Here is a 26,117-nt window from a genome sequence, read left to right on the forward strand (position 1 = left end):
CCAGTATCTTTCCGGTCTTGTGGATCCGGGAGGACGCGGCAGCCGAACTCACCCGCCCGTCTGAACATTCGCACTTACACTCAGCCAAAGATTTTTTAAACATCTGAACCTGTGCTTTTCTCTTGCACTTATTGGCAGCTTTTTTTTTCTTTTCACGGGTCAAAGGGCACCTCTGTATTTAGTGATGTATTAAAATTAGTTCAGCGCTGTCGTGAAGAACTGCCTTGTTTTCGTTCAGTCCATGGACAAGCAATGTCGGGCTGAGGATTCATAAAGCGGAAAATACAGCTTTGCTTCTCTTTAGTAATTAATACATCTGCACATAATGGCCGTAAAGGTAGGATGTATATCCATTGTTTGTTTGGAGAAGTTAAATGATAAACTATTAAATCTTTTTTTCCGTGGGAAGCTTACAGCTAACTTCGTGCTGACGTTCCGTTCTAACGGGTAGCGCGTTAAAGTGGCGTTATGCCGAAATAGAAAAAAAAACTTTTAAAACTCTGATAAAGGAGTAAAGTTGAGATAAAGTTATGGACATGTAACTTATTTAATATTGCTTTTTGCAAGATATGGGGAAAAATCCGTGCTATAAAGTGTCTTGTGACATTTAAGGACTCTCCAACACGGGTCGGTGCTTCGCATGGCATGCCGGGAAACGTAGTGCGCTTTCTGCGCGTTTAAAGACATCAAGCGCTGATTTAGTTTCACCTGAAACAGTATAACTAGTTATTTGTGTGCGGTTGTGCATAATGTAGGTTACATTGTGTCCTAATTTACTGTCTCGTTAATATCTTACTGTCTTGTTAATATTTTAGGTCCCATATTAGTTGTTGTGAAGTCTGTTAGGGGCGAGAGAAGACTCAATAGTCATATTAACAACTGCTCCATATTTCCTTTTACTACTTCACTACTTTGTTACTTCTCTTTTCTTCCGCTCCACATTTTAGTGAGGATTGATGTGGTTTTGGGGAAAAGGGAGCGTCTTCATGTCGTGATAGTCTGTCATGTCAGGGGAACATGAACACAGCATCATTACCAGTCAGCATCCACTGGTTGGACTGAAAGCTGGTGATCTGTCTGAGGTGTGTGTGGGCATCCAGTGGCCAGCCCATGCAGTTTGGGGTCTTCCAGCTTCTTTCTAGGGAGTCTAAATAGGTCTGTGTCTTGAACTAGACCAACTGGATTTAAATGAAGATGTAAGTAGAGAAACTGAGCTGTTAGTCAGCTGTAGCACACTTCCTGCACCAAGTTCATGAAGTCTAGTAAGTTTTGTGTTGTTCTTCATTCGCTTGTGACTCATAAGAGTCTGTGGTAAGAAATGAAAGATGGGGGACGAGAAAAGACGACAGTGAAACGAGTAACTTCTGTTTCCGACATATGTCAAAAGCATATTTTCCGTTAGTATTACTAAAATGGGCGGGGGTCTCGGTCTGCTGCTGGTGGAGTTCGGGGGATTGTGATTAATATGGGCGGTAATGTGGCTTGTCAGAACATGAACAGGGTTGAATAGTGCTGTTAGATGTCCCTGGATTTTCTTATGTTTAATGTCATATTGTATTTAAAAACCGATTTTAAAGACCAAAATGGCCTGATTTTATAAACCAATCAGATTTTTTATAAACTAAAAATAAAATGCCCTAAACTGACTGACACCTTCCCACACTGTCCCCATACCTACCCCAGTGGCGTCATGGTGCAAGAAAAACACACAAGAGAATCAATCATTTCCTTACACCGGCTTACGCATATAACAATGTATTGCAACATCCAATAATGCAGCTTCAGCAGAATGAAGAATGGAAAGCAGACAGACAGATGCGCTACATTTTGTTTCATGCGTGTCTGTATAGAGCTATTTTGTTTTATAACAGTCGATCCAAAAACCTTGATGATGAAAGGGAGTTCGACTGAGATGATGCAAGTTTTGGATCTTTTGGACCAGTGATCAGGATGTGGGTCTTTGGAGTACCCCGACAGTGCAGTTCTGCAGTCTGATAAGTTTGCTGTTGTGACAGTGTAGGATGCACTCAGGAGAAGAAGGATAAAATATGACATCGACCTTCCTTTCAGTGGTACCTTTTTTAAATGGCACAGTTCACCATCTTACTGATTTACATTCAGGTGACCGTCCAATAAAACTAGGAAATAAAGGCAGTCGGGCAAAACGACTCTTAATATGCGTTTAAGTAAAAATTAAGAAGCGGAAATAGCACAGGGTTTTACATTTATGGAAACTGTTATGACATTGTCCGAATTATTGGTCTGTATGTGCTCATCACAATAATAAAACTCACATCCTGGCACCGTTCACACATATGAACATATATTTCTCTGGCTTGTGTAAACTATTTATTCATTTAAATCACTGTTCAAACTTCAGTTTCAAAATTTACACTGAACATTCTTTTTTTTGTTGTTTTTCTTGGTTCACACTAAAGTTGAGCAGATTAAATATTGTGCTCAACCACATATTGTCCATTTTTTTAAGTTTAAACTTTTGCTATTGGGCATTTCTTTGCTTTTGCTATTGGGCCTACTAAAGTCAGTCATTTTTCTTGACCATGGCTGAATTCTGCCTCAATCTGTTTTTGCGTGTTAGTACTGAACACACACACACACTCCCTCACTCACTCGCTCACACACACATCAAAAAAGGCATGTTCACAAGATTCTTTCCACACTCGCTGTGTCAGCTTCCTCTCTTCCTCCATGACATCTTGCACTTTTAAAACATCTGGAGATGATTGCTTATGGTTGTTACGATGTTAAAAACCGCTTTGATGTCTGGACAGTAAATGTGTGTGTGTGTGTTTTGCCCCATAAATATTGGTAGCTCAGTACTTTGAACAATTGCCAGGCTCTTTTGTGGGGGTCAGGTATTGTTCTGCGTTCCAGCAAAATTCATTCCTGTTCCTTCACCCGGCTGTCGTTTATAGTATAAGTGCCCCTCTGGGCTTTTAGCATCATCACACTTCATGCCTTTTGTTAATGATCATAATTAACGATACAAAGTTTCTGATGGGGAAAGAGCGGAGCATTGACCTCCCGTGTCATTGTTTATTACATCTGAGGAGAGATTTTATTTGCATTTGGGTTGTGTCTGTAATCATTATATTCACTGGTTCCTTCCCATCCCATCAGGCTCAGGTTTTGTATGACTTTGCTGCTGAACCAGGAAACAACGAACTGAGCGTGAAAGAAGGTGAAACCATCACCATCACCAACCAGGTGAGCATGTGTCCTGCTGTGCCACCAACCCCGGACACACATGACCGTCACATGACTGCCCCCTACAGCTGCCATGGCCATCCTGAGGTTTTTTTTTCTTTTTCGTTGAAGTACACAGTTAATAATGACTCCTGTACTTCGTGAGTCATGGTTCTGTAATTCCCTGGAATCGTTACACAACCTCTGTGTGTTTATGAGGCCTTATGGAAGCTTCTCACCAACCATCTGTGTAACGTTTGCTGCTGATGGAGCCTGTTTGTGTGTGTCTAAATGTTTATCTAAATGATGGTGATTTACTTTTTTTCCTTCCATTAGCAACACACATGCAGATTGTGCCACGAACGATGTTGTGTCCTTGTTTCCTCAATATAAAAACCTCTTGATTTTAATGTTGCTTAACAGTGATTTAATTTTTTTTTTTTTTTTTTTTTTATTTTATTTTTTTTGGATTGATCCATTTCAGAATATAGGGGGAGGTTGGGTGGAAGCACAGAACTCCAGAGGGGAGGCAGGGCTGGTTCCTGAAGACTACATTGAGGTAAGAGGAAGTGTAGCAGTCTTGAATTAATCATTTACTTTAATCTTATAGCAAAGGATGTGGCATAACGGGCTAAGTGAGTAGAAGTGTGTCTTTGAACGGGGCCTCCATTCTCTGCGTGTGGGGTTTGTGTGCTCTCCCCCCTGCTGCAAGGGTGTCCTCTGTGTGTCCTGGTTTCTTCCGGTGGTACATATGACCCCGGATTTCCCATCTCTTCTTCCCGCGCTTGTTCCATTTCTATCGTCCACTGCAGAAGGGCAGTTGGAGTACATTGACAGGATTGGCGAAGGTGCCTTGTAGCTCTACATGTACCTGGTCTACATGTAGTAGGTTTCTTGTGGTCCAAACTCAGGTGTTGTGCTGTTTAAATGTGGTTTTGAAGCAACCAGCAATCTAAATCTCCTCTCTGAAGTCGATGACCTTATAGTCTTGTCTGTGCTGCCAAGTGCTCTGTAGTAGCAAAACGTGTTTTTTTGGCAGTTAGACATTGGATTAGGGGCCATTGTGTGCCTGTTTCTGTTGATTTTGTTGTGCTAGGGGGAGGTTTCTGGAGAGAACCTTGGCTGGCAAGTGTAGTGAGGGTGGGGGGGGCTGTCAGGACAGGGGTGCTCTTTCTGCATGTACAAGCAAAACAACAGGATGCTTGACCTCAGGGCAACTCATGAGCTACAGTGTAAAGCTTAGGTTGGCTTCTTTTTTACATTGTGTGTTTGTGAGCTGGTATACCTTACCTTATGGGGACACAATGTCCCCACAATGTGATGAATACCCGTTTTTGAATACCCAATTTAATAAAAAATCTGTGACTGGAATGAAAAAACTAAAAATGCAAAAACTCTTGTATTTTGCTTGGTTACTTATGGTTATGGTTAGGGCTGGGTAGAGTTTAAGGTGGTCATAGTTAGCGTTAGCATTTTTCCCATAGAAATGAATGAGTGGCCCCCATAAAGATATGTTTACCCGACGTGTGTGTGTGTGTGTGTGTGTGTGTACACGCGCGCACGTGTGTGTACGCGTGTTTGTGTGCCACTCACTCTTAATTGGCCGAATCAGGGATGACTAGGCCTAAACATTCACTGTTAAGCACTGGAGTCTCCTGTGGAATCTCTTGCTCACAGTAAACGCTCCATGTCTTCCATCCACTGGGACGAGCCCCGCCCTCTTTTCCCATCTCCTTGGCGACTCCTTTCCCACATCTTCCAGCTTCCCTTTAAAAGGGCCACGTGGCCCTGGGACCGGGCGCAGCCATGGACTCTGCCCGCCACCACCTTCAGCAGCCGCCAGCGTCGCTTCCCGCTGCCGTTCCTGTCACATGGCCGCCTGTGTTTCTTGGCTTCCTGCCAGCAGCATGACAGAGGGGCATTTATACTGTCGGGTGCTCAAACGTTTTTCCTCCTATCGGTGACGTGCGTATGCGTGCATGGTTCCTGCTTTAAATAATCAACTCTTTTGGAGTTTTTGTTTGCAAATCCATAAGAAATAAACTAGGATAAATGACCCATAATTATATAAAAGTAAATTGAAAATTAAAGTATAACGTGAATATTTCTGTAGTGTACTGAAAGACAGCCTAAATTATTTCAAAATTTAAAATCTAGATATTAAGCAGGCACCTTTGTCCAAAGGAATGTACAAGTGAGCTAAATAGCACACTGCTAACATGATACTGTCAAGGAATTTAGCCATCTGTGAAGGTGTTGCCCGCCCAGCTACTTCCGCAGTGTCTGCTAAACTCCTGAACATGACAGCCCATCAAAAACTCTTCTATGAAGCTCTCTCTTTGGCAAAGACTTGGAGGACACTATCCCATAATGGTCAGCTATCAGAATCGGGTCGCCCTTCCGGCAGGACTGGAGCACACCAGAACCAGGCGCTCCTACAAATACCTGCGAATCAAATGAGCCCATTGCCAAAGATATGCTAATGAGGAGAGTTCCCCTGTTCCTGCTCCTCCCAGTGAGAGTAAGAATCCATACAAAAAGGGACTAAGATCCCGGATGAACCCCCAGATGTTACGCCCCTGGACTAGGTTAGGAGGCCGTAACAGATAAGCAGGGGTCTGAAATGGATTACAAGCAGGAGGAAGAGAAAAGGAGTTCACAGAGGTTTTTGGAGGTTTGTTATAATAGGCCTATTATTCAGCCAGAATCCGCATGATTCTGATAATCATACTGCTAGCCGCAGCAGAATAAGGGACAAGTATGGCGCAAAAGACAAACAAACAAAACAGATCTGAAGGTCCTTAAAACTTGCCATCAAGAAAGGGGAGAAAAGGGAAAAGAAAACTACTTGCCTCCTACCCAAACGACATACAGGGTTTGGCACCCGCCCGCTTTCCCAGTGTGGCTAAACAGCGCCCTATGTGGGTATGTAGTTACGCACCCCTTGCCCAACTAGTCCCCTTCCCCGTGCAGATGTGCATAGTGAAAGCAGTCAAACAACACAGAGCATAATGCAAGGCGTCAATAGGATCTTTGCAGGCTTCAGTCCAGCCAGCTCAGCACCTCTGGCTGCAGTCATCTTCAACTTTCTGCTCCTCCCACATCGCAGGTGATTTGCAGAACAACACCGATTGGCAGGAATTCGAACCAGTCTCAGGACCTAGATCAGACAGAAGGTGACAAACAGGAAATGGAGAGAATGGTCTATGTGTGTACAAGTAACACTAGGCATCAGTGAGCCTAGTGTTGCAATGCCACGTAGAGGTGTAAGCATGTATGCCCTGATGAAATGAAATGAAGCCTTGTTTGTTTGTAATAATGCTGCCTCACCCCTCTCTTTCTTGCGCCACCCCACCAGTTGAAAACAGCCCCCGCAGGAGGTGGAAATGTTGCAGTCCCTGACATGTCGTTCTTCGATGCCTTTGCCCCAGCGCCAGCCAAGAGCCAGCAGGTAACCGTGCGCAACCATGACGCTGCCATGACAATAATCTCACGCCACAATTTGCCTTGGATGGTATCTGCACTGTGAAGGGACGTCAGTCTGGTCTCCGCCAATTCTCAATTCTGTGTGTCCTCCTCATCGACTGGAGATCACATGGCCCTTGGCGTTCCCTGAGGAGAATCCACTTGGAACTCATGAGAACGTTCAACCAGACGATGGGCAGGGCCTACAGCACACAGTCGACGGCGCATAAATCTTTCCATAGTGGCCCAAATTGCTCGGGCCAGTGATGCGGTCATGCAGTTTCTGTCTGGAGATGCTGTGTGTAGGTTCTGCTGCCTTCAAGGTGTACTGACCAGTTCCTTTTGAAAGAATATGGCTTTAGGATGTTATCGTTTTATAAAGCCTGGTGGAGGACAGTGTTCAGTGTTGGGGAGGGGAGGCATTTTTTGTTTTAAATTGGCCTTGTCTATAGTACTTCCTTCCTGTTTGGCATTTCAGCCCATGAGCTGTAGGATGTTTGACTCGCTTCCACTTGTGAAAGTACCAGGCTGTCTGGAAGACCTGCAGACCTCCCATCTATACCCCGACTCCTGTTATCTCCTGTCACACCAACATGTCCTCTGATGCTGTTCGCTCTGGCGCATTCACCGCAGCCCGAGTTGACGTTACATGTTCCGCGATCTGCCCTCAGTTGCTTGACCCCCCTGTCATTCTACTAGTCCTCCGTGGTCCTTCGCATCATCCGTTTTCCAACCTTTCATAGCTCCTTAGAGACAAGCGGAACATTGCCATTTTAACCATTTCTTAACCTTTATGAACCTTTATGAACCCCCAGAGCTAAATGAGTTGATTCTGCAGTACAGTAAAAAAAAAATAAAAGATCTGACTCAGACAGGAATCTACATCATTAAGTGATCAAGTGCATAAAGTAAGTTCTGGTGCTTGGAGTGTGTATTTCACACTCACTGCGGAGTTTGATTTCTTCTCTCTCCTGAGATTACAGCACACAGAGCATATTGCACAGGAAAGCCAAATGTTTTTGTATAAACTCAATGTTAAATATGAAAGTAACCAGAGTGAACCATGAAGTTATTTCTGTGGTTCCCCATTTATATTTTTAATCTCTTTGTAATCATTTAAAAAACCTCACCCAGCTTTGCTTCATAAATGTTTGGGGTCCGCAGCTGAACTCTGTATGCTGTATGTACGCAGGGATTCTGTGCAAATTTAGGAATGTTTTGAGGTATTTGTGTTTAAAAAAAAAAATATATATATATACATAAATAAATACGAGCTGAAGATTATTAGTATGTCGTGCATAAATAGAGGAAGTCTTAATCTAATCTTTATTTATCAGCTTTAGTCCCAAGTGAGATAGAAGTGAGGAGAGCTAGAGGGTCATTTTGCATTTTTCAGCCAGCATCTTGCACATCTGCAGAAGTTTGAGATAAGGGTCTTGCTGAAGGGCCCAATGGTGATATGATTATACTGCCAGTCGCAGGACTTGAACCCACAACCTTATGGATGTGGACAAATGTCCGTTACTCATTGAGCCATACACCACCCACTTTGGACAGATTTCAGGCTGGATTCTGGACCTGCCGGGTCCAGGCTGGATTCAGGTCTGAGCCTCAATCTCAGCCCAGGGGCCTCAGATTTGGGGGATGATGATCTAATAACGCAGCATCAAAATGTCAAATTCGGCTCGGAGCATTAAAGGTTAAATACATACAAATTGATGAGTAAATCCACTTAGATTCCGTGTAGGAGGTGTGAAGTTATAGTGGTAATTGCCCCCCCACCCCTCGGCCCACTAATTAATAAAGGGTAGTTTTATTCTGTTTGCATACTGTATCTGTTGGATTTAACATCTTGCCCGTATTTTACCTCAGCTGAGAATCTGACATCTTTCTCATGCACATCACAAGCCATGGTTCAGTTTTTACACTGTAGTACAGGGTCTGGGAGACCAGGTAGAGGTTTATGCATCCTTATCTTCTGTGTGTGTGTGCGTGTGTGCGTGCGTGCGTGCGTGCGTGCGTGCGTGCGTGCGTGCGTGCGTGCGTGCGTGCGTGCGTCACATGCTAGTTAGATCCTGGGAAATTAGGTCTGTGTAATGGTGGTTAAACAGAGCAGAGCTCATCAGATGTTCTTGCTGCTTAAGATGGCACTCACTTGGGGAATGCACCTCAGAGCTGCTGAGAACTACAGCACTCATCTTAGAAATTTCAGTGGGCGGTCAGTTCCTACTGGAAAAGACCTACATGCATAAGACATTTTGTATTAATTTTTCAGTACAGAAAAATGTAAATCCTTTTTATATTGTTTACGGGGAGGATATTAAACATGACCAGTTGGGCAGGATATAAAGTTCTGGCTCTCTTAAGACAAAAATGTTGAATGGTGGATTCTGGGGGATGTGGATCAGACCTTGAAAGCAGTTAAAACAATAATTTATTTAAGTGAAATCTTGAGGCTTCAATGTCTTATTATTTTTCTGTACAGCTTCCTGTGTTCTATGATGTTTTAGCAGGTATCTTTTTAATGTCCTGGGGGGATTAACTCGCCTCAAACACCCCTGGCTCCCTCCCTCTGACACATTCAGCCGGAGCTTTTTGGTAGCTGGTATGAAAAGCAGAAGTACCTCATGGCTTTTGTTTTACCCGAACTTGCAGCTTGAGCTAAAACATATAGACACCAACATTTCTGAATGTGACATTACACTGGGATAAAGCCACGGTCTAGGTGCAGACCACAGGCATGCTTAATCTTTAATGCCAGAAATGTAATCCAATTGAACTTTTCGTCTCAGTTTTCACTATGCAGACCCATATTTATGTGGGGTTTTTTTATTTTTATTTTAAACAAAAGGTTATATATCGACCTGAATCTACCTCTTTGGGGGTCCTGCACAGCCCAGGGGAGTCAGATCCCTCTGAAGCCTGTTTGCTTTCTTTGCACTGTGTTTATGGCCTGGTGGTTCCGTTAGTGACACTCCGCTGAGGCAGCTTGACTGAACAAGGGGGAACTCTTACTTGTCTGGACGTTTACTGCGTGACTTGCATGGCCTGTTAAATTAGGCAATAGAGGGTCCCCCACTGTAGATTTTTTTGGGGGGGGGTCTCTTGGTTCATTTGGGCCCTGGGCAGCTGCCTCAATTTGCCTGTGTTTAGATCTGGCCCAGCCTGCTAGCTTAGTTTGGTTTAGCTTGGTTTGTTTTGGGGGATTTGGCCCCTGGATTTGTTACAGGGCTGCTTAAGTTAGTCAATAAGTTGCAGTATCAAGCTAGATCAATGTAATTTTGGATTGCTGTATTGGTCTGACAGCTGAATTTTATATCCTCATCTTTAAACTGTTAAGCTCAATTTGAAATCTTTCACAGGTTCACATTTTATTAATGTTTATAATGCTAATACAGAATTATGGACTGCACTGGTGCTTTTAATTATTATTCAGTGTTTAAGTTCTTGCTCTTTGAATGCCAGCTGAGTTTATCCTCGCTTTGAAATGCTTGCTTTTTTTCTGCACAGGATTTTGCAAGGCATCACAAACCTCTTCTATTAAATCGTCACGCATTCCGTGTCTCAGAGACAATGAAATGTTACAGCCAAGCTGTTTTTTGTAATTCAATTCTGAATGACCCGCCTTGCAAAAAATATATATATTTTCGGACTCCTTTAAATCAGGTCATCAGGAGATAATCGCAAAACCAGTTTGTGTAAATGTAGGAAAGAGTTACTGCTTCAAAGTATATATGCAATCCTGGGAAGCATGGTGACTCCTCACCGCCAGGGTTCTGGGTTCGATTCCCATGCCTGACACTCTGTGTGTGGAGTCTGCTTGTTCAAACAGGTTTCCTCCCACAGTCCAAAAACATTAATTTAGGCAAATGACTGTTTCTGAATTGCCCATATTGTGTGTGAGCGTCCCCTGTGTGTCCTGGGGCAGGGAGACTCAGGTTCATGTGACCTAGTACTGGGCTGATGGATGTGCAGGACTGGGCACATTGGGTGTGTGTGAGTCTGTGGATGGCACTTAGTGCGCGTGTGTGTATGTGTGTGTGTGTGTGTGTGTGTGTATGTTTTCCCATCTTCATTAGTGGCAAAAAAATGTGCTTCTATGGATCTATGACCTGTCAGGATCATTATCCTGCACTTTAAGCATTTTTTCAAACATTTTATTGTAACTTTTTTTTTAAATCCTTTACTCTTTATATATTTCCGAATCTTTTGTACTTATTTAGTTAAACTGTGTGTTTTGGTTTTTTTTTACACATTCTTTTTACCGTGTTTGTTGCACGGTCCGAAGTAGCGCTAATTTCAGGTCACATTCTTGCACATGACAAGTAAAAATTGGTGGTGGGGGGGGGGGGGAGATGCAGCTGTGTGTTGCTGTGGTAATGTATGTGTTGGGGGGGCTGGTGGCTGTGAATAGCCATGGTGATGCGTTGCCATGGTGATGTGTTGCCTTCATGACCTGACCTCTCTCTCTCAAGGTGGATGTAGTTGGCGGCAGCGCTCAGCGCGAAACTTCCGACACCCCAGCCCCTGCCTCTGTGCCCCAGAACGAGGTAACCGGCCCCTCGGCATGGGGGCGGGGCCGTGCATGCAGGACCCACCCAGCACTGCCTGCAGAAAGCAGCATGATCTCGGCACCTTCACTGCACTCTGGACTTTGATTCCCTCTAAGTCGAATGCCACGCCCCTCACCACAATCACCGCAAAATCAGCACGCAATTTTAATGATGAGGGAAATGAGGCTTCAGCACCCCTGGGGGTGGAATTATTATGTGCTGTCAGAAACAGGTTTCCCTGTTTTTCAGTGGTTACCTTCGGTGAGGTGGTGATTGACAGCGTGACGCTATCCTGCTCCCAGTGTGCGTTTTAATGTCTCATTTCTCCCATGAGTAAGGAATTTATTCTTCTCCTGATTTTATTGGCTGAGATTTTTATAACAAAACGATTGGTATTGTCCTTAGTAATCAATTAATTATTTGCACCATGCAAACTCACATGAGCATTTGAAGTCTACACAGAGCTACACAGAGCGATGCCCATCTGAGCAGTGATGTTGCATTCTGGTTTGATCTGCAGTCTAAAAGCACCGCATGTCCCACCGCATGTCATTATCCCCAGTGGCTAAACTTTGGCTGAAGGCCTTCACACTAAGATCTGTGTTTGCCTAGCTGTAGTACTGGCCTTACCCGATACCGGCATGTACGTTACGCTCCCCTATTGTGTTCATGTTTATCGTTTGAAAGGCTGTAATTCTGGTGAAGTGCTGCTACACGTTTCCGGTCTGCATGTGAGCAGGTCCCACTGAAGCCTGTTTGCTTTCTTTGCACTGTGTTTATGGCCTGGTGGCTCCGTTAGCGACACTCCGCTGAGGCAGCTTGACTGAACAAGGTGGAACTCTTACTTGTCTGGATGTTTACTGCATGACTTGCATGGCCTGTTTACATTAGGCACTTATGCTTTCAAGCAAGCGTTTCCAAGGTTACCTGAATGGCCCATCGCTTCCGTGCCTTTATCCGAATAACCTCGGCATGCTCTCTGCGATCTATAAGGACCGTCTAATGTTACATCTGCAATAACTGATCAATACTGCTCACAAAGGATAAATGTTGTTGATGGTCGGTTCGAAAGCTGCTTTTCAACTCCGCTGAAGGACTGAAATTGGAAGGTGTCCAGGCAGGAGGACAGCTGCAAGCTTTGATCTTTGTTGCCTTGGGGCTGGATAAGTTGGCCCAATTCGCCATTAAGAACTCGTTTCCGATATAAAGTTTTAACGAGAAAAGATTTAAGTGCACCAGCCTGCTCAGCCTCCACTGGAAGAGGTATTCTGGAACATTCTATATATATTTTTCCCGTATTTGGTTTGTCTATTGAGAAGAACATTTTGTTGCATTTGAAGGCCTGAGGTTGACTGTTGTTCTCAAAGAGTGCTTTAGGAATAGCATTTAACAAGCCATTTTTGATAAATGTAAATTAGATTGTCAAAGCAGGAATGTAGTGTGTTAGACCACAGAGGTCCTTCCGTTTTGAAGTTAGGTGTATTTTAGCCAATTTTGTAATTTCCCTCATGGGGTAAAAAAAAATAGGATCCATGTATCTACCTATATATTGCATGCATGGATTGTACAGCATGGAACATATGGGGCATATGTTTCTTTGTGTGGTGCATGTTTATGGTAGGTTTTGGTATAGTCTTTAGCTCTCCTGCGCTGGGATTGCAGCAAATCCTGTAGTAGTCAGTTGGTGATGATTTAGAGGAAACCTCAGCCTTCAAGTGGGAGTCCCGAGCCGTTTGAAGAGGCTGGACCAGACTCGATCTACTTGCTCAGTACCATGGAATTGCTTTAGAGTGGTTCTTTACATCTGCATCAGAGACCTGGCTACTGGCTCCACCAACACCCCCCACTCCGACACAAAAAAAGAAAGAAACTGGTGTTATTCCCTTGCAGGCGAGCAATGGCAGCGATCCTTGGTCCATCTGGAACACAGATCCAGCGGGAAACGCAGCCAACAACTGGGCGGCCAAGCCAGAGGGCACGGAGACGGGGAAAACGGCTAGCAGCTGGAATTCGGGGGCCCTGGGGCAGCTTCAGGGATACCAGGGTCCAGGTAAGGGGTCCCGGGCACGAACGGTTCCCATTTTCAACCTCGCGCGTGTGTGGCTTCCTCACACCAAGCCGTCTGGTTTGGTCTCACTGGAATCGGCAGTCTTCATGTGCCGTCATAAAGTTTACAACAGTCTGTTTTTTTTCCACCCCGTGAGCTAATTTTTTCAGTAATTAGTGAATTCACGGTCTCTTTAGATGTGGGCAGAATTCAGCTCACGCCTCCCTGCTGTTGATTTTTGCATTGAAAAACTAGCTGGAGTTCAAGTACATTCCGCCTTTCCTGTGAAGGAGAGTAGATTTCAAAGAAAACCAGGCAGTGAGTGAGGTTGGGTGGGGGATGCAGATGGTGTGTGTCAGGCTGCGATCAGCAGAAAGGCTGATCTGTCCTGTGGTGTCATGTGTCATGAGGAAGTTAGGGTGGGTTCAGAGGGATTGGCCATGCTGCGCCCTAGTGGCCAATCCGGGAAGCTAGATGTCTGATCGTGAAAACGAGGACCCCTTGTTGCGAGGTGATTGGTTGAGACCTTGTGATGGATTTGTAGCATCACTGCACTGAAGGTGTTTAGTAGAGAACTGGCGTGCATTTCAGCTGATCTGTCCATTGGCAAGTGTGCAGTGAGATTTTTGTTTTGTTTTGCCAAGGAGGCTGGGACAGATGTGGGTGAGGGTTTGTTTAATGTAATCGGTAAAGTAATCTGTGGGAAAACCTGAACAGAAACTACCGAAACAGAACTGCATGACAGCTGAGCTCAGACAGGTTGAGTGGGTGGCGCAATAGCCTCACACCTCCAGGACGTGTGCACGCACTTGGGAAGTACTCTTGATTTCAGTAAAAGAACCTGGCTCAAAGTACATCATATGGACTGAAGTATTGGGACCCCTGGCCAATACAGCTACAGGAACTCTTATTACATCCTGTTCCAAATCCATAGGCATCAATATGGAGTTGGCACCCTTTGGCAGCCATAATGTCAACGATTGACCTTGATTGATGACATGAAGGCCTGGCTCACAATCTCCATTCTAGTTCATCCCAAAGGTGTTTGATGGGGTTGAGGTCAGGGCTCTGTGTGGGCCAGTCAAATTCTTCCACACCAAACTTACCCAACTGTGTCTTTATGGACCTTGCTTTGTGCACTGGGGCACAGTCATGCTGGAACAGAAAAGGACCCCAAACTATTCCCACAAAGTTGGAAGCTCAGAATTGTCCAAAATGTCTTGGTATGCTGAAGCATTAAGAGTTCCCTTGTGAGTTCCTAAGGGGCCCAGCCCAACCCCTGAAAAATTCCTCCATACCATTATCCCTCCTCCACCAAACTTCACAGTTGGCACAATGCAACCAGGCAGGTAAAGTTCTCCTGGCATCCGCCAAACCCCAACTCGTCCATCAGACTGCCAGACAGAGAAGTGTGATTCGTCACTGCACAGTATTGTCCACTCCATCCAACTCTTAGCACTGTGCTTGGTGATGTGAGGCTTACATGTGCCTCAGCACTCAGCAACCCTACTCTGTTACTTTACATGATCTGCCACTGAATTTCTGTTATTCCTAAATGGTTCCACTTTGCAATAATTCCACTTACAGTTGACTGTGGAATATCTAGCAGAGAAGACATTTCACAATTTGACTCACTGCAAAGGTGGCATCCTATGACAGTACTATGCTGGAATTCACTGAGCTCTTCAGAATGACACATTCTTTCACAAATGTTACTAAACCTGACCTGCCTGGCTAGGTTCTTGAATTTGTAAACCTGTGGCAATAGGTGTGAATGAAACATTTGAATTAAGTGATTAAGAGGTGTGTCTCAATATTTTTGTTCATGTAGTGCATTTTATAATATTAAGCTCCCAAAAGGCTGTAATGGACTGCAAGCCACATGCAGTGCTACCTGGGATATGCTCCAGACCCCCAGCAACCCTAAGCTGGGTGAGTGGGCAGATGGACAGAGCAGTCGGAATCTTGCTGGGACTTTATTAAATGAAAATAATGTTTGATGTGATGCAGTATAATTCTGTTCTGTAGTACTGAAACAAACGTAAGATTAGATTTTTCAGAACTGAAACCATCTGAAAAACCATACTGAAATAGTCATAATCGTGGCTTATTTTTGCTCGTTTTGTTGATGCTCCAGAATTGTGAGAATGTGAAATGCAAACATGAATTAATGAGCTGTCCTTCTCCTTCTCTTCCCAAGATATCTATCCCTATCCGTACCTAATTGATTACACAGGTATTCTATGATGGCATGTGATGTCTCTTTGTTTTGTTAAAGGTTAAAAGTATATAGCATGATCATGTTAACATATTTTTGTCCTTTGCTATAACTGCTTGTAACCCCTCCTCCCCACATCCAAGCATTTAATCTGTTCTGGGGTTCAGTTGTTCCATTTAAATTTGTGGTGTAGGGTGCCTGGTTGAGGCATGTTTGAGCCACTGGGCTGTGACTCGAAGCATGACAGGACCCCTTATAGCAAGTGGAATGGCACGTAAGGCATGGAAGTCTGCAGAAGATATCAGGAAGAGTTCCATCTGCTTCAGGCAGCACGGCCTGCAAAACGGCTAGCAGAATGCATCGAGAGTGCTAACATGTAGCCAAGAAAACTCAAGCCCTTAAGGTCAGACTGACAAGCACAGTGGTGTTGTATGGAGTATACCGGGATCCAGACAAGCAGTTTTTGAGTGCATGTTAAGAGTGGCGGCTTTTTCCTTTAACCCAGAAGCTTTTTTGGTACAGGAAATGATAGGCTAACCAGGAAAGCTAATCTAGCCTAGCAACGCTCTCTTATCTATGCATTACCTCAACCCTTCAGGAAAGTCATTGACCATCCAGCATTGTGTCTTTTATAGGGACTGCAGACGATGAAGAATGGGATGACGAATGGGATGACACAAAGCCCTCGGGTGGATACACAGAGGCTGAAGCTGGGGAAGGAGGACCCATGAGCCGGCCCGGGGCACACGGTTCATCAATGAAAATCGCCCTCAACAAGTTTGTGAAATAACTCATGGCTGGAAGTGTCCTTCCTATTGATTCCCCATTGCTAAGGTCATAATGATCTAATGTATTAACCCTCCACAGGTTTCCTGGTTTCTCTAAGTCTGGTGCAGAAGTATATCTTCTCTCAAAGCTGCCTCCAAAGGGAAAAGACAAGATACCCGTATATGTAAGTCAGGCCGACAAGAATGGGCGCCTAAAGAGTGACAGAGGTTCATTCTTTCATCGTCTTAAGACTCACTGGGTACTCACTGCAATGCCTTGTTTGCCCTTTACGGTGATTCCGTTCCTGTCGTCTTGCCTGAGTCTGTCCTATTTCGCAATTCCAGGTTGGAGAGGTTGGCCCGGTGTGGCACTATCCAGAGTCGCAGTTGGATTGTGTGGTTGCAGACCCCAAAAAGGGCACCAAAATGTACGGCCTGAAAAGCTACATCGAATACCAAGTCACACCAAGCGTAAGTCCTGAGTTAACTAAAGGTATACTCACAGTAGTCCGAGTACATTTAAACCCCCAAAATTCAGTTTGTTTGTCTAACCACTCCGTACTGTGCCCTGGCCCCTTGGAGAGGCTGACCAGAGCAAGATTAGTCAGACGCAGGCACGGTACGCATCTAGTGTGATCGCTAACTGTGCCCGAGTGCAGAACACAGACATGACATCAGTGATGCAACTGACACACACATATACGCTCTATGTGACCTGGACCGGAAAGCAACGGACCGGGTCGACTGTGCAGATAATATAAGTGCCCATAAAGGTTACAGCAGTTTTTTTTTCTGCTTTGTTCTGTTCATCTGTTCAATAAACATAAAAAATCTTCCCGTCCAGCACATTACGCTTGATTATTTAACCACTTAAAGCACAGCATGGCATAATGATCTGTAGGCACAGAGGCTAGTTTGATGATGTTAATGTAACCTGTTTGCTATATTGTAAGATCCTGCTATATGATAAAATCACTTACATGAATCACTGACTTTAGGCTAGAGAGACCATATTTAAATAGCTGACATTTTAATGATTGCATTTCATTATAACCATTGACTTTCTCCGGTTGATGTTTTCAGACTACAAACCGACCTGTCAATCACAGATACAAGCACTTTGATTGGCTCTATGAGAGGCTTCTGGAGAAATATGGGTCAGCCATTCCCATTCCATCATTACCAGACAAACAGGTCACAGGTAAAGGAGCCTCGTGGAATCGATAGCTTGTCCAAATGCCAGTGCTTCTGCTTCTTTCCCCGCTTGAGTTCAGAAGGCGGTGAATTGTACAGTACGTAAGTTGAACGTTGTACCCATGTTGCTGTTCTCTGGTGATAGTGTTATTCCTGTATCTCAGAAAGGTAGCAAGAGTTCCACTTTGCTGTTCTTTCTCCGCTGCTTCCTCTGCATTGCCCCATGAGCCGCATTAGAAGAGGGTGTCCTTTGAGCTTTTCATGGCTGCTCAGACACAAAGGCCTCTCCTTTTCGCTTGTTGGTCTATCAGGCCGCTTTGAGGAAGAGTTCATCAAGATGCGCATGGAGCGGCTCCAGGGCTGGATGACTCGCATGTGTCGGCACCCCATCATCTCCAACAGCGAAGTCTTCCAGCTCTTCCTCACTTACAAGGATGAAAAGGTACCATCACTGGGCAAAGGAGACCACAGCCCGACTCCCCCGAAGCCCCAGAGGATATAAGGGTCTCAGTGCGATATGTCCTTTGGTTCTTTCAGGACTGGAAGTTGGGGAAAAGAAAAGCAGAGAAAGACGAGACAGTCGGAGCCATGATTTTCTCCTTGGTGGAACCAGAGGCACCAGACCTGGAACCTCTGGAAGTGTGAGTTTCATCTACTCCTCCTCAGCATAGAAACCCTAATGGAAAGCACACATTTAATCTTACTTGGTAATGTTAAAAACTTCTGTAGTTTCTGTGTTATGGGTAAAATCTACTGCTGTGTATTTTATTATTTCATATGCTGTGTTTAGGGTGATTTTTAGGGCTTATTTTAAACTCGACATGTTGTTAATTGGATCCAATCTTCTCATGATGATGATGACGATAATGATGAACGTGATAATTCTAACTTCTGATGAAACCATGCTCTGTATTGAACAGGGAACAGAAGTGTGAGCAGTTCAGCAGGTTCACCAGAGCCATGGATGATGGTGTGAAGGACCTTCTCACTGTTGGACAGGAGCACTGGAAGAGATGTACAGGACGTAAGTCTGGTGGTGTTTGAGCTCCCATAGTGCTAAACCTCTAGGTAGGTAGAAAAGTGTCCTAAAATCAGTTTGGTACCCAAGGATCATGAGTAAGATCCTCAGTGTAGGTCAAAATGATAAATACAGTGGTACCTTGGTTCTCGAACTCACTAGAACTCGAATTTCTTGAAAGTCGAACAAACCAGTTTGACATAGAACTCGATCTGAATATCAGAAGTCGAACCGTGAACGCTGACCTAATATAAATTGTACGCGCCAGGAAATGAGTCATACTATAATGAAATTCTTACTTGAATGCCTTCTTCACAGACTGGACATTTAACCAAATAAAGCAGCGCAACATTACAGTAACTAACAATAAATAAACCACTAACTTACGTGTACTATTAGAGCATTTATGTCATTTATTTAACTAAACTCTTCAGCCAATAAGGGCAAAGGTGTGTTGTCACGGAGGCGGTTCCAGTTTGTGCAGCCGGGTGAGAGGTTGCAATGCATCTAACCGTAATGCATCGCGTCTGGATCAGAATGCATTGCTTTAAGCCAGCGCTGTAAGCAAGTCGAACGCACCCAATGACCGGACTGGGGAAACAAACTGAAACATGGACTTAATACAGAGGACTAATGACAACAACCAGAAACAGCTGATCACATGGGGATCCCACACGAGGTTAACGAGGGGGTGTGGCACACAGAAGGAGCGGACGATCGGGCAGAACAGGGGTAATGTTGGGATAAGATCTTTATCGTTTTGGAAGCCATTAAGAAAAAAATGCTGCTCTTGTTTTATCCTGTTCATTTTGTGTTTAAATGCTAAAAAAAAAAAAAAAATCATATTTACCGTAGGTGTAATTTTGGGGGGCCGGGAACCAATTAATTGGTTTTCCATTATTTCTTATGGGGAAAATTCGATTAGAACTCGAACTTTTTAGGATTCGATTAAGTTCGAGAACCGAGGTACCACTGTATATGATTTGGGCATTATAAGCGTTAGAGTAGTAATAACCTCAAGGTACCTTAGATATCATCTGTCTACCTTCCAATCACATTACAGGGTCACAGCAGTAAAGGTGATAAACCAGAGTATCTGAAGGAAACACATGTAATATGAACTCCACACAAGGGGGGGGGGGGTGAGTTTCTACCCCCCAAACTGAGTCACTCTGGCAGTTTGCTATAGATACCCTAGAGATTTGTGTTGTATGTACTGGTCCATGTTTCAGTTTTGGTTTCTAACCTTCCTTTGTGCCGTGCCGTTAAGCATTACCCAAGGAATACCAGCGGATCGGAAAGGCTTTCCTGAATCTCTCATCTGTTTTTAACAGCAGTGGATATCAAGGTAACATGGCATTCTGCCATTTCACTAATATAGTGGAAACATTTTGGTATAGTTGACATCCCCAGTGGCTAATTGGTTTGCTTGTGTTTTCTAATCTTATTTTGGATTTCAGATATTTCAGTACTATTCAGCTTTGATTGTATGTTATCATACCATTGCTTGTATTTTGTGTAGTGCAGAGTTTTTATTACGTTACACATTTTGTGCAGTATTGTCGAGTAGTGTAGTTTTTTTTTTTTTCCTCTTGCTGTATTGGGTGTAACACAGGATGTAATGGGTAGGTCACATGATTGGTCATGTGTTTCACAGGCGAAGCCACGCTCACTGATGCTCTGACGACGGCAGGAAAGACGTATGAAGAAATCGCACAATTGTTTGCCGAGCAGGTACCGTTCCTCTCAGCCTCGGCCTGCCACATGCTTGCTGGTGCGCCCGCTGATGCCAATCTAGACCGACGTTTTGCAAGTCCAGTTTGGTTTCTGCATTTGCTGATTCCACTCTATAATAGTACAGCCAAGGGCTTCACAGGACGTTTGCTTAGATGAATAGGGACGGTGGGGTAAGGTTAGGCAGCTCTGCTTGTGTCCTGAAGGTCATTGGTTCTAATCCTGTAGGCAGTGCATTAATCCTATTCCCACTGGGATCCTTAAGCAAGGCCCTTAAGCCTAACTGCTCCAGGGGAGCTGGACTCTGACTGACCCTGAGCTTTGACTGCAAAAGTTGCTGTCATCTGAATATACATGTGCGTGTGTCTCTCACAGGGAGCAAGATAAGATCTGTGCAAACTAGCACTCAGAATCTGTGGAATACACCTGTTGTTTTCAAAGGTCTTCCAGTTATGTGTCTGTATTGTATGATCTCCCTGGCTGCACTCTTAGCCAAAGTCTACCACCTTAGTCTCCCTTGTAGGTTAATAATGTTTTTTCTCTAAACAGTATCTTCTCTGTCCACCCCCATCTCTACCCTCTATCAGATTGTTGCTGCTATTTTACCCCATTGTACTGGGACTTATCTGATCTATGACTCATCATTGTAGATTAGGCGATCTAGCTTGTCAAAAAAAATGTTTTTTTAACTTTCGTGGCTAGTTGTTTTTCTTCTGCTGGCTCATAATCTTGGGCCTTTTGAGATAAACACTAAAACAAAATGCAACCTGAATTTCTGCTCATCACTGCCTGACCCAAACTGATGTTCTGTTTGCTATCTAAGTAGCATCCACTAGGAGGATTAGCCTGGTAAGCATGAATCCTCATGTCACCCTTGGCTTTTACAGTTTCACAGAAACCATGTTCACTGTAGTAAAGGACAGTTCAGTTGAAATAATATCCTCAAGTTCATTTCTAAGATGTTCTAATGTGACTGCTGTTGAAGAAAAATTGTACCAATTTTAAATAATTTAGTGGTTTTCTGACACCACATTATGCATGCTAAGAATTTCTAATCATCTCTGTGTGTACTTCACCTAGTGAGCCTTATTAAAATACATACAAACCACACAGGCAACGAAGAGTCTTCTAAAGTCTTCAGTTGAGTCCATGAGACAGTCTTCAATTGTTTGCGTTTTCAGTTAAACACCCCCCATCACCAACACCAAACACAGGAAGTCTTTCTCTGGTTTGGCTTTCATAGTGAAAGTGGTGTTTGTTCAGCGTGTTGGGGTTTTTTTTTTGGTTAGAGGCTTGAATGGGGTTGAGAAGCTAATTCAGCTGACATCTTTGCGTGCACTGACGTAAAAAGAGGTTAAACAATTGCAAACAGACATGGTAGACTGACTGCACTCCACATTGTACAGTGAGGTAGCTAACAGTGGGCGGACCGACATAGCTGAGGAAAAGGCTAATCTCATAAGATGAAGTAAACTGGCATGATGTAATATGGTATAGTATAGTATAGTATAGTATACAGTTCATCTAGCCATCCCACTGGAGATCAGAAACTTTTTGGAGAAAAGAAGAATTTCCTGTTAGTTTTTATTGTGCTTAACTAAATTTGCATATATATTGAAATGTTAAATATTTTTATATAATATATACAAAAATATTGTATATTATAGACTTACTGCCCAGATAAATAGCCTTTAGCATTTCCTTTGACTGCCTAAGACTTTTGCACAGTACTGTATATAATATATAGTAAGACAATAACATGTATATAAGAAGGCAGGAGTGCACTGTTTAGCACTGAGTGGGGTGTAGTTTGTTGGGAGAGGGTGGGGTTTGAGAATTTGCTAGCAGTTCAGAGGGGTTTCAAAAGTTCTGTCTGGGGGAGGGGGTCACCATGGGCTTATCTTATAATATAGCTTTTTTAATTATTTTTTCCATATTATTCATTAATAAAAAATGATTGTCTCCCGTATACTATGCCTTAGAATCCTGATCATGTTCTATGTGCATCAAATCCTTTTTGTTTGCTCACTAGTGTTGTGTTTCTTAAATCAGTCCTCAGGGAGCCCCAGACAGTTCACATTTTTGCTCTCTGGTAGCTGAGAGGAAGCAAAAAATTTGGACACATTGGCAGGAATCTGGGAGGGAGCAAAAACATGGACTATCTGTGAGTTCCTGAGGACCGGGTGGAGATGCACAGTACCAATGTAACCTCTTTGTTATGACGACTTTGTGTGGAAGGTAATGATTTATCGATCTAACCATGATGGAATCTGCCAGAAGTTGTGCACAGTTTAAGGATGAGAGTGAAGAAACGCAGGGGAGGGAGGGAATCCCCAAATCTGCTGTGAAATGGCACTCAAAGCGCTGCCCCGTGTTCTCCTTAGTCTCTGAAGTGCCCACCTGATTCTGTTCCGCCTGCAGCCAAAGAAGGACCTACACTTCCTGATGGAGGTCAACAACGAGTACAAGGGTCTCCTGGGCTGTTTCCCGGACACCATCGGGGTGCACAAGGTACGCAGACCCGGCACTGGGGGTGACCCTGCCAGCCACTCTGTCCTTGGGTGTCTCGATCAAGGTGGAAGGTGATATTCACGTGGCGTGTCAGTCGACGGGAATGTCACGTGGCGCAGGTGGTGTAGGCAAAGTTGGATATATTACAGCAGCCTTTTCCCTGAAGGACGATACGTGAACAACATGTAGTACAACACAGCATATGCTCCTAAATGGGGGGGGGAATAATGAAACCAGGAGAAGCAGCTCATGGGTGTCTGTAGGGCAGCCAGCACCCTGACCTGGGATTCTGTGGGACATACGAGATGGAGAATCCCGGTCTAAACCACACTCCAGGAACAAGGCTCCAGGGGACCGAACCGATACTGACAGCTGCCGTCGTAGAAGTGCATCACTCAACAGTACCATTCAACTGCGTCTTTCAGCTCTCGGGCCCCAGCCTGAAAGTGGCTGTTTTCTGCTTTGCCCAGGCGGCCATAGAGAAGGTGAAGGAGGGTGACCGGCTGGTGGCCACCAGTAAGATCACCTCGCAGGAGAAGACCACCATGGGCAAGCGGGTCGGCACCATGTCCTACGCCCTACAAGGTAGTGCACCGCTGTATCAGCTCATCCAGCTCATTTGAATATTAATTAAAAACAACAATGTATTATGATTTACTGCCTTTTTTACCCATTTGTATAGGCTACCTATTTTAATTGAATAATTTGGGTTAACACTCTTGCTTAATTACACAACGGAAGACTCTTTCTGGGTCTTGAACCTGCAACCTATATGTAATGAACCTATATTCTCAACCATTAAACTGCAGGCATAATAATCAGTCAGTTGCTGTTAATCATAGCAAGAAGGGAGGTAAACAGGATCTCCTAATGATTTTACCCCATCCTCTCTATCCAAGCTGAGATGAACCACTTCCATAGCAACCGGATCTATGACTATAACAGGGTTATGCAGCTTTACCTGGAGGAGCAGGTGAAATTCTATGAAACGGTGAGTAGGGCTGGCGTATTGGTCGCACTTCATGCTTTTCTTCTTGTGCAAAACTATCGGGAATCTACTGGTCAGCAGCTGTTGCATTGCAGTCATGTTTACATGGAATGTGCATCTCTTTTGGGTCGGTGACATCACCAGATAGGTGACTGACCTTTGCGTCAGCTTAGCATTAGGGAAACCAAGCAGCATGAACCAATCGGAGCAGACCGGTGATTTGGCTCAAGAATAAGCCACAAATGAATGCTGTTCATTTATTACTGTCTGACCACTCGATCCACCCTTTTGAAAGTCTCAGGTTGAGGTGATAGTGGAGTGTAGAAGATGGATATGATCATATTTTCAAATAAGTTGTTTAATATTTTATCTGGATAATCCTTTTGAATTAGGGTTGGTAGTTGAAGCTGAAGTAGCTCAGATGACAGCAAAGCAAAATGAGCTTCCTTGAATCGTGCCAAGCTCTCACACAATCATCAAGGCTTTGTAACGTGAAAAAGCTTCCTGGCTGTTTCGGTGCTCTTCCTGCAGATCGCCGAGAAGCTGAAGCAAGCTCACGGCCGGTTTACCACGATGTAGAGATGGACTCTGCAGATGTCAATTCCACAGCCAAACTACTCTTTGGTTGCTTGTTTCTTGTATGCTCTTCACATGTTATTGATAATTAATGATTTCAGCACTATATAATTAGCTGTTACACTTGGGCCAATGATATATTAAATGCAAAACAATGAAACTCAAGGTTATTATACAGTATGAATACTACAGACCTGTTTTCAAAGCACTTACAAAGAGTCGCTATACCTCCGGTGCCGGTGGGTGCATTTCAAAGCTTGTGTGCATGCATGAAGTGCATCACATAGATGTTGTGCGGTGACTTGCAAGAAAACATGCCTGTCTTCTGATCATCAGATTGGACTTTGGACTTTTTATTTTTTTTGGAAGATGGATTTCCATTGGTGTCTTGCACATTTCATTGCTGCCTTGCTGGTCTCCTGACGCACAGGGAGAGGTTGGCCAGACATGGTTTGCCTGAAGTCCGGCAAACTGGCGATAATAGAGGCAGGACCTCCACAGTACCCAGTGTGCCCAGTTAACCAGACAGGAAATGTATCATTCCGGCTGCACACTGCCTTGCATTAAGAAGACAATGGGGGGGGGGGGGGGGGGGGGGGGGAGCATTTGCACGCAACAGCACAAGTGTCCTTCAGCAGATGTGATTCCAGAAGGTTCCCCGAGGAGGAGATCGCTAGGACTCATTGGGCACTGGGGGCAGGGCCTGATATGGGTACACTGCATGTGAGAGACCTCACTGGAATCCTGATGCTCCCTGGCAAACACTCGGGGTCCTGTAATGCCCGCGGCTGCTGCCCTCACTGGCTGCTTTGACTCCACTCTGCCTACATTTCAACTGCAGTATCTTCTGGAATTGCTCTTTGACCTTTTTTTTTTTCCTAACAAGTGTAATAAATTATATATATATATGTATAAATTTATAATATGGTAAAAACGTGTGCTCTGGTCATTGGTGCATTTCAACGGGTTTGCGCTTAAACAATGACGCTGCGGCTCACGGGAATGCCCACTGGTGCCCCCCCCCCCCGCTCACGCTGACACCACAGCCGGGCCCGCTGAGATTCTTGTACCCGTGGCACAGAATGAGAATGAGCTCTGATCTGGCCCCTTTCAAAGGGGTGACTGTTGGAGGAAGCCGCAGCCGGTATTTTCTTGCAGGACCGTCTGCGGGGGGGATAAAGGGCTCTTTTACCCTCGGCCTATACTCAGGTGCTCTCGGGGGGGCTGGTACAGGCCGCTCATTCTAACCAGGGAGCGTTGCTTTGATTTCTTAAACACACATGTGCTCATAAGTGCCCCGTCTTACATGCCAGTACGCTGCTCTAAAGTGTGTTTCCATTAGTTTTACACAAATTGTAAGCAAATGTTCTGTAAGTCAACAGTTAATTTGCAAATAAGGTGTTTCCATGAATGAATGCCATGTGAATAATACTTGCTGTTCTCACTGCGACACTAATCTCCATGTGTCATACTTCAGCTCTCCACTAGTTCATAGCTCTAGAAGTAATTTTCCTACATATCTACTAATTCGGATTCTGCTGCGGCATTGCAAATGAGTCTTTTCTCAACTAGCCACAAACGTAAAAACGTACGTAAAAACCATTTCATGATATTAGGTTTTTTTTTCTAAATGCAAGTTTTCCGATTATTTCACTTCACAACTTTGAAATGTACAATATCTAGGTTAATGTAAACACCCAGTCTGTAGCTTGCTTGTTCTATATAAATGGCTTCCCTTATCATATGATGTGTATAACTGCCAGTTATACAGAGGTGTGTGAAGGTCATTCAGTGGCCACCTCCCTGCAAAGCCCCCCCAGCTCAGATCACAGTTATTCC

At 44.2% G+C, this 26,117-nt stretch overlaps 1 protein-coding gene across 4 annotated transcripts; it reads left to right on the top strand.

Annotated features, from left to right (window-relative positions):
- snx9b (sorting nexin 9b) lies at nt 1-25,212 on the top strand. 4 transcript variants are annotated; one of them, XM_023806898.2, is made up of 20 exons: nt 1-337; nt 3,142-3,228; nt 3,692-3,766; nt 6,566-6,658; nt 11,148-11,222; nt 13,116-13,275; nt 15,473-15,508; nt 16,126-16,267; nt 16,358-16,442; nt 16,603-16,728; nt 17,341-17,458; nt 17,763-17,893; nt 17,989-18,092; nt 18,372-18,475; nt 19,740-19,817; nt 20,127-20,203; nt 22,625-22,714; nt 23,185-23,299; nt 23,614-23,705; nt 24,234-25,212. In XM_023806898.2, the coding sequence occupies exons 1-20, from the start codon at nt 326-328 to the stop codon at nt 24,279-24,281; spliced, it is 1,848 nt and encodes a 615-aa protein (XP_023662666.1). In that variant the 5' UTR covers nt 1-325; the 3' UTR covers nt 24,282-25,212. The 4 variants fall into 4 exon arrangements, with proteins under 4 accessions (XP_023662666.1, XP_023662667.1, XP_023662668.1 ...); XM_023806899.2 differs by lacking the exon at nt 15,473-15,508; XM_023806900.2 differs by lacking the exon at nt 11,148-11,222.
- Nucleotides 25,213-26,117: the final 905 nt, after the last annotated feature.

The sequence above is a fragment of the Paramormyrops kingsleyae genome, chromosome 19 (assembly GCF_048594095.1).
Source record: "Paramormyrops kingsleyae isolate MSU_618 chromosome 19, PKINGS_0.4, whole genome shotgun sequence".
Lineage (NCBI taxonomy): Eukaryota > Metazoa > Chordata > Actinopteri > Osteoglossiformes > Mormyridae > Paramormyrops > Paramormyrops kingsleyae.

Bases quoted from the DNA above. Each gene is read 5' to 3' on its own strand.
- snx9b (XM_023806898.2), top strand. The intron at 15,509-16,125 runs GTATTCTATGAT...TGTCTTTTATAG, and splicing joins GTACCTAATTGATTACACAG to GGACTGCAGACGATGAAGAA. The intron at 17,459-17,762 runs GTAAAGGAGCCT...TTGGTCTATCAG, and splicing joins ACCAGACAAACAGGTCACAG to GCCGCTTTGAGGAAGAGTTC.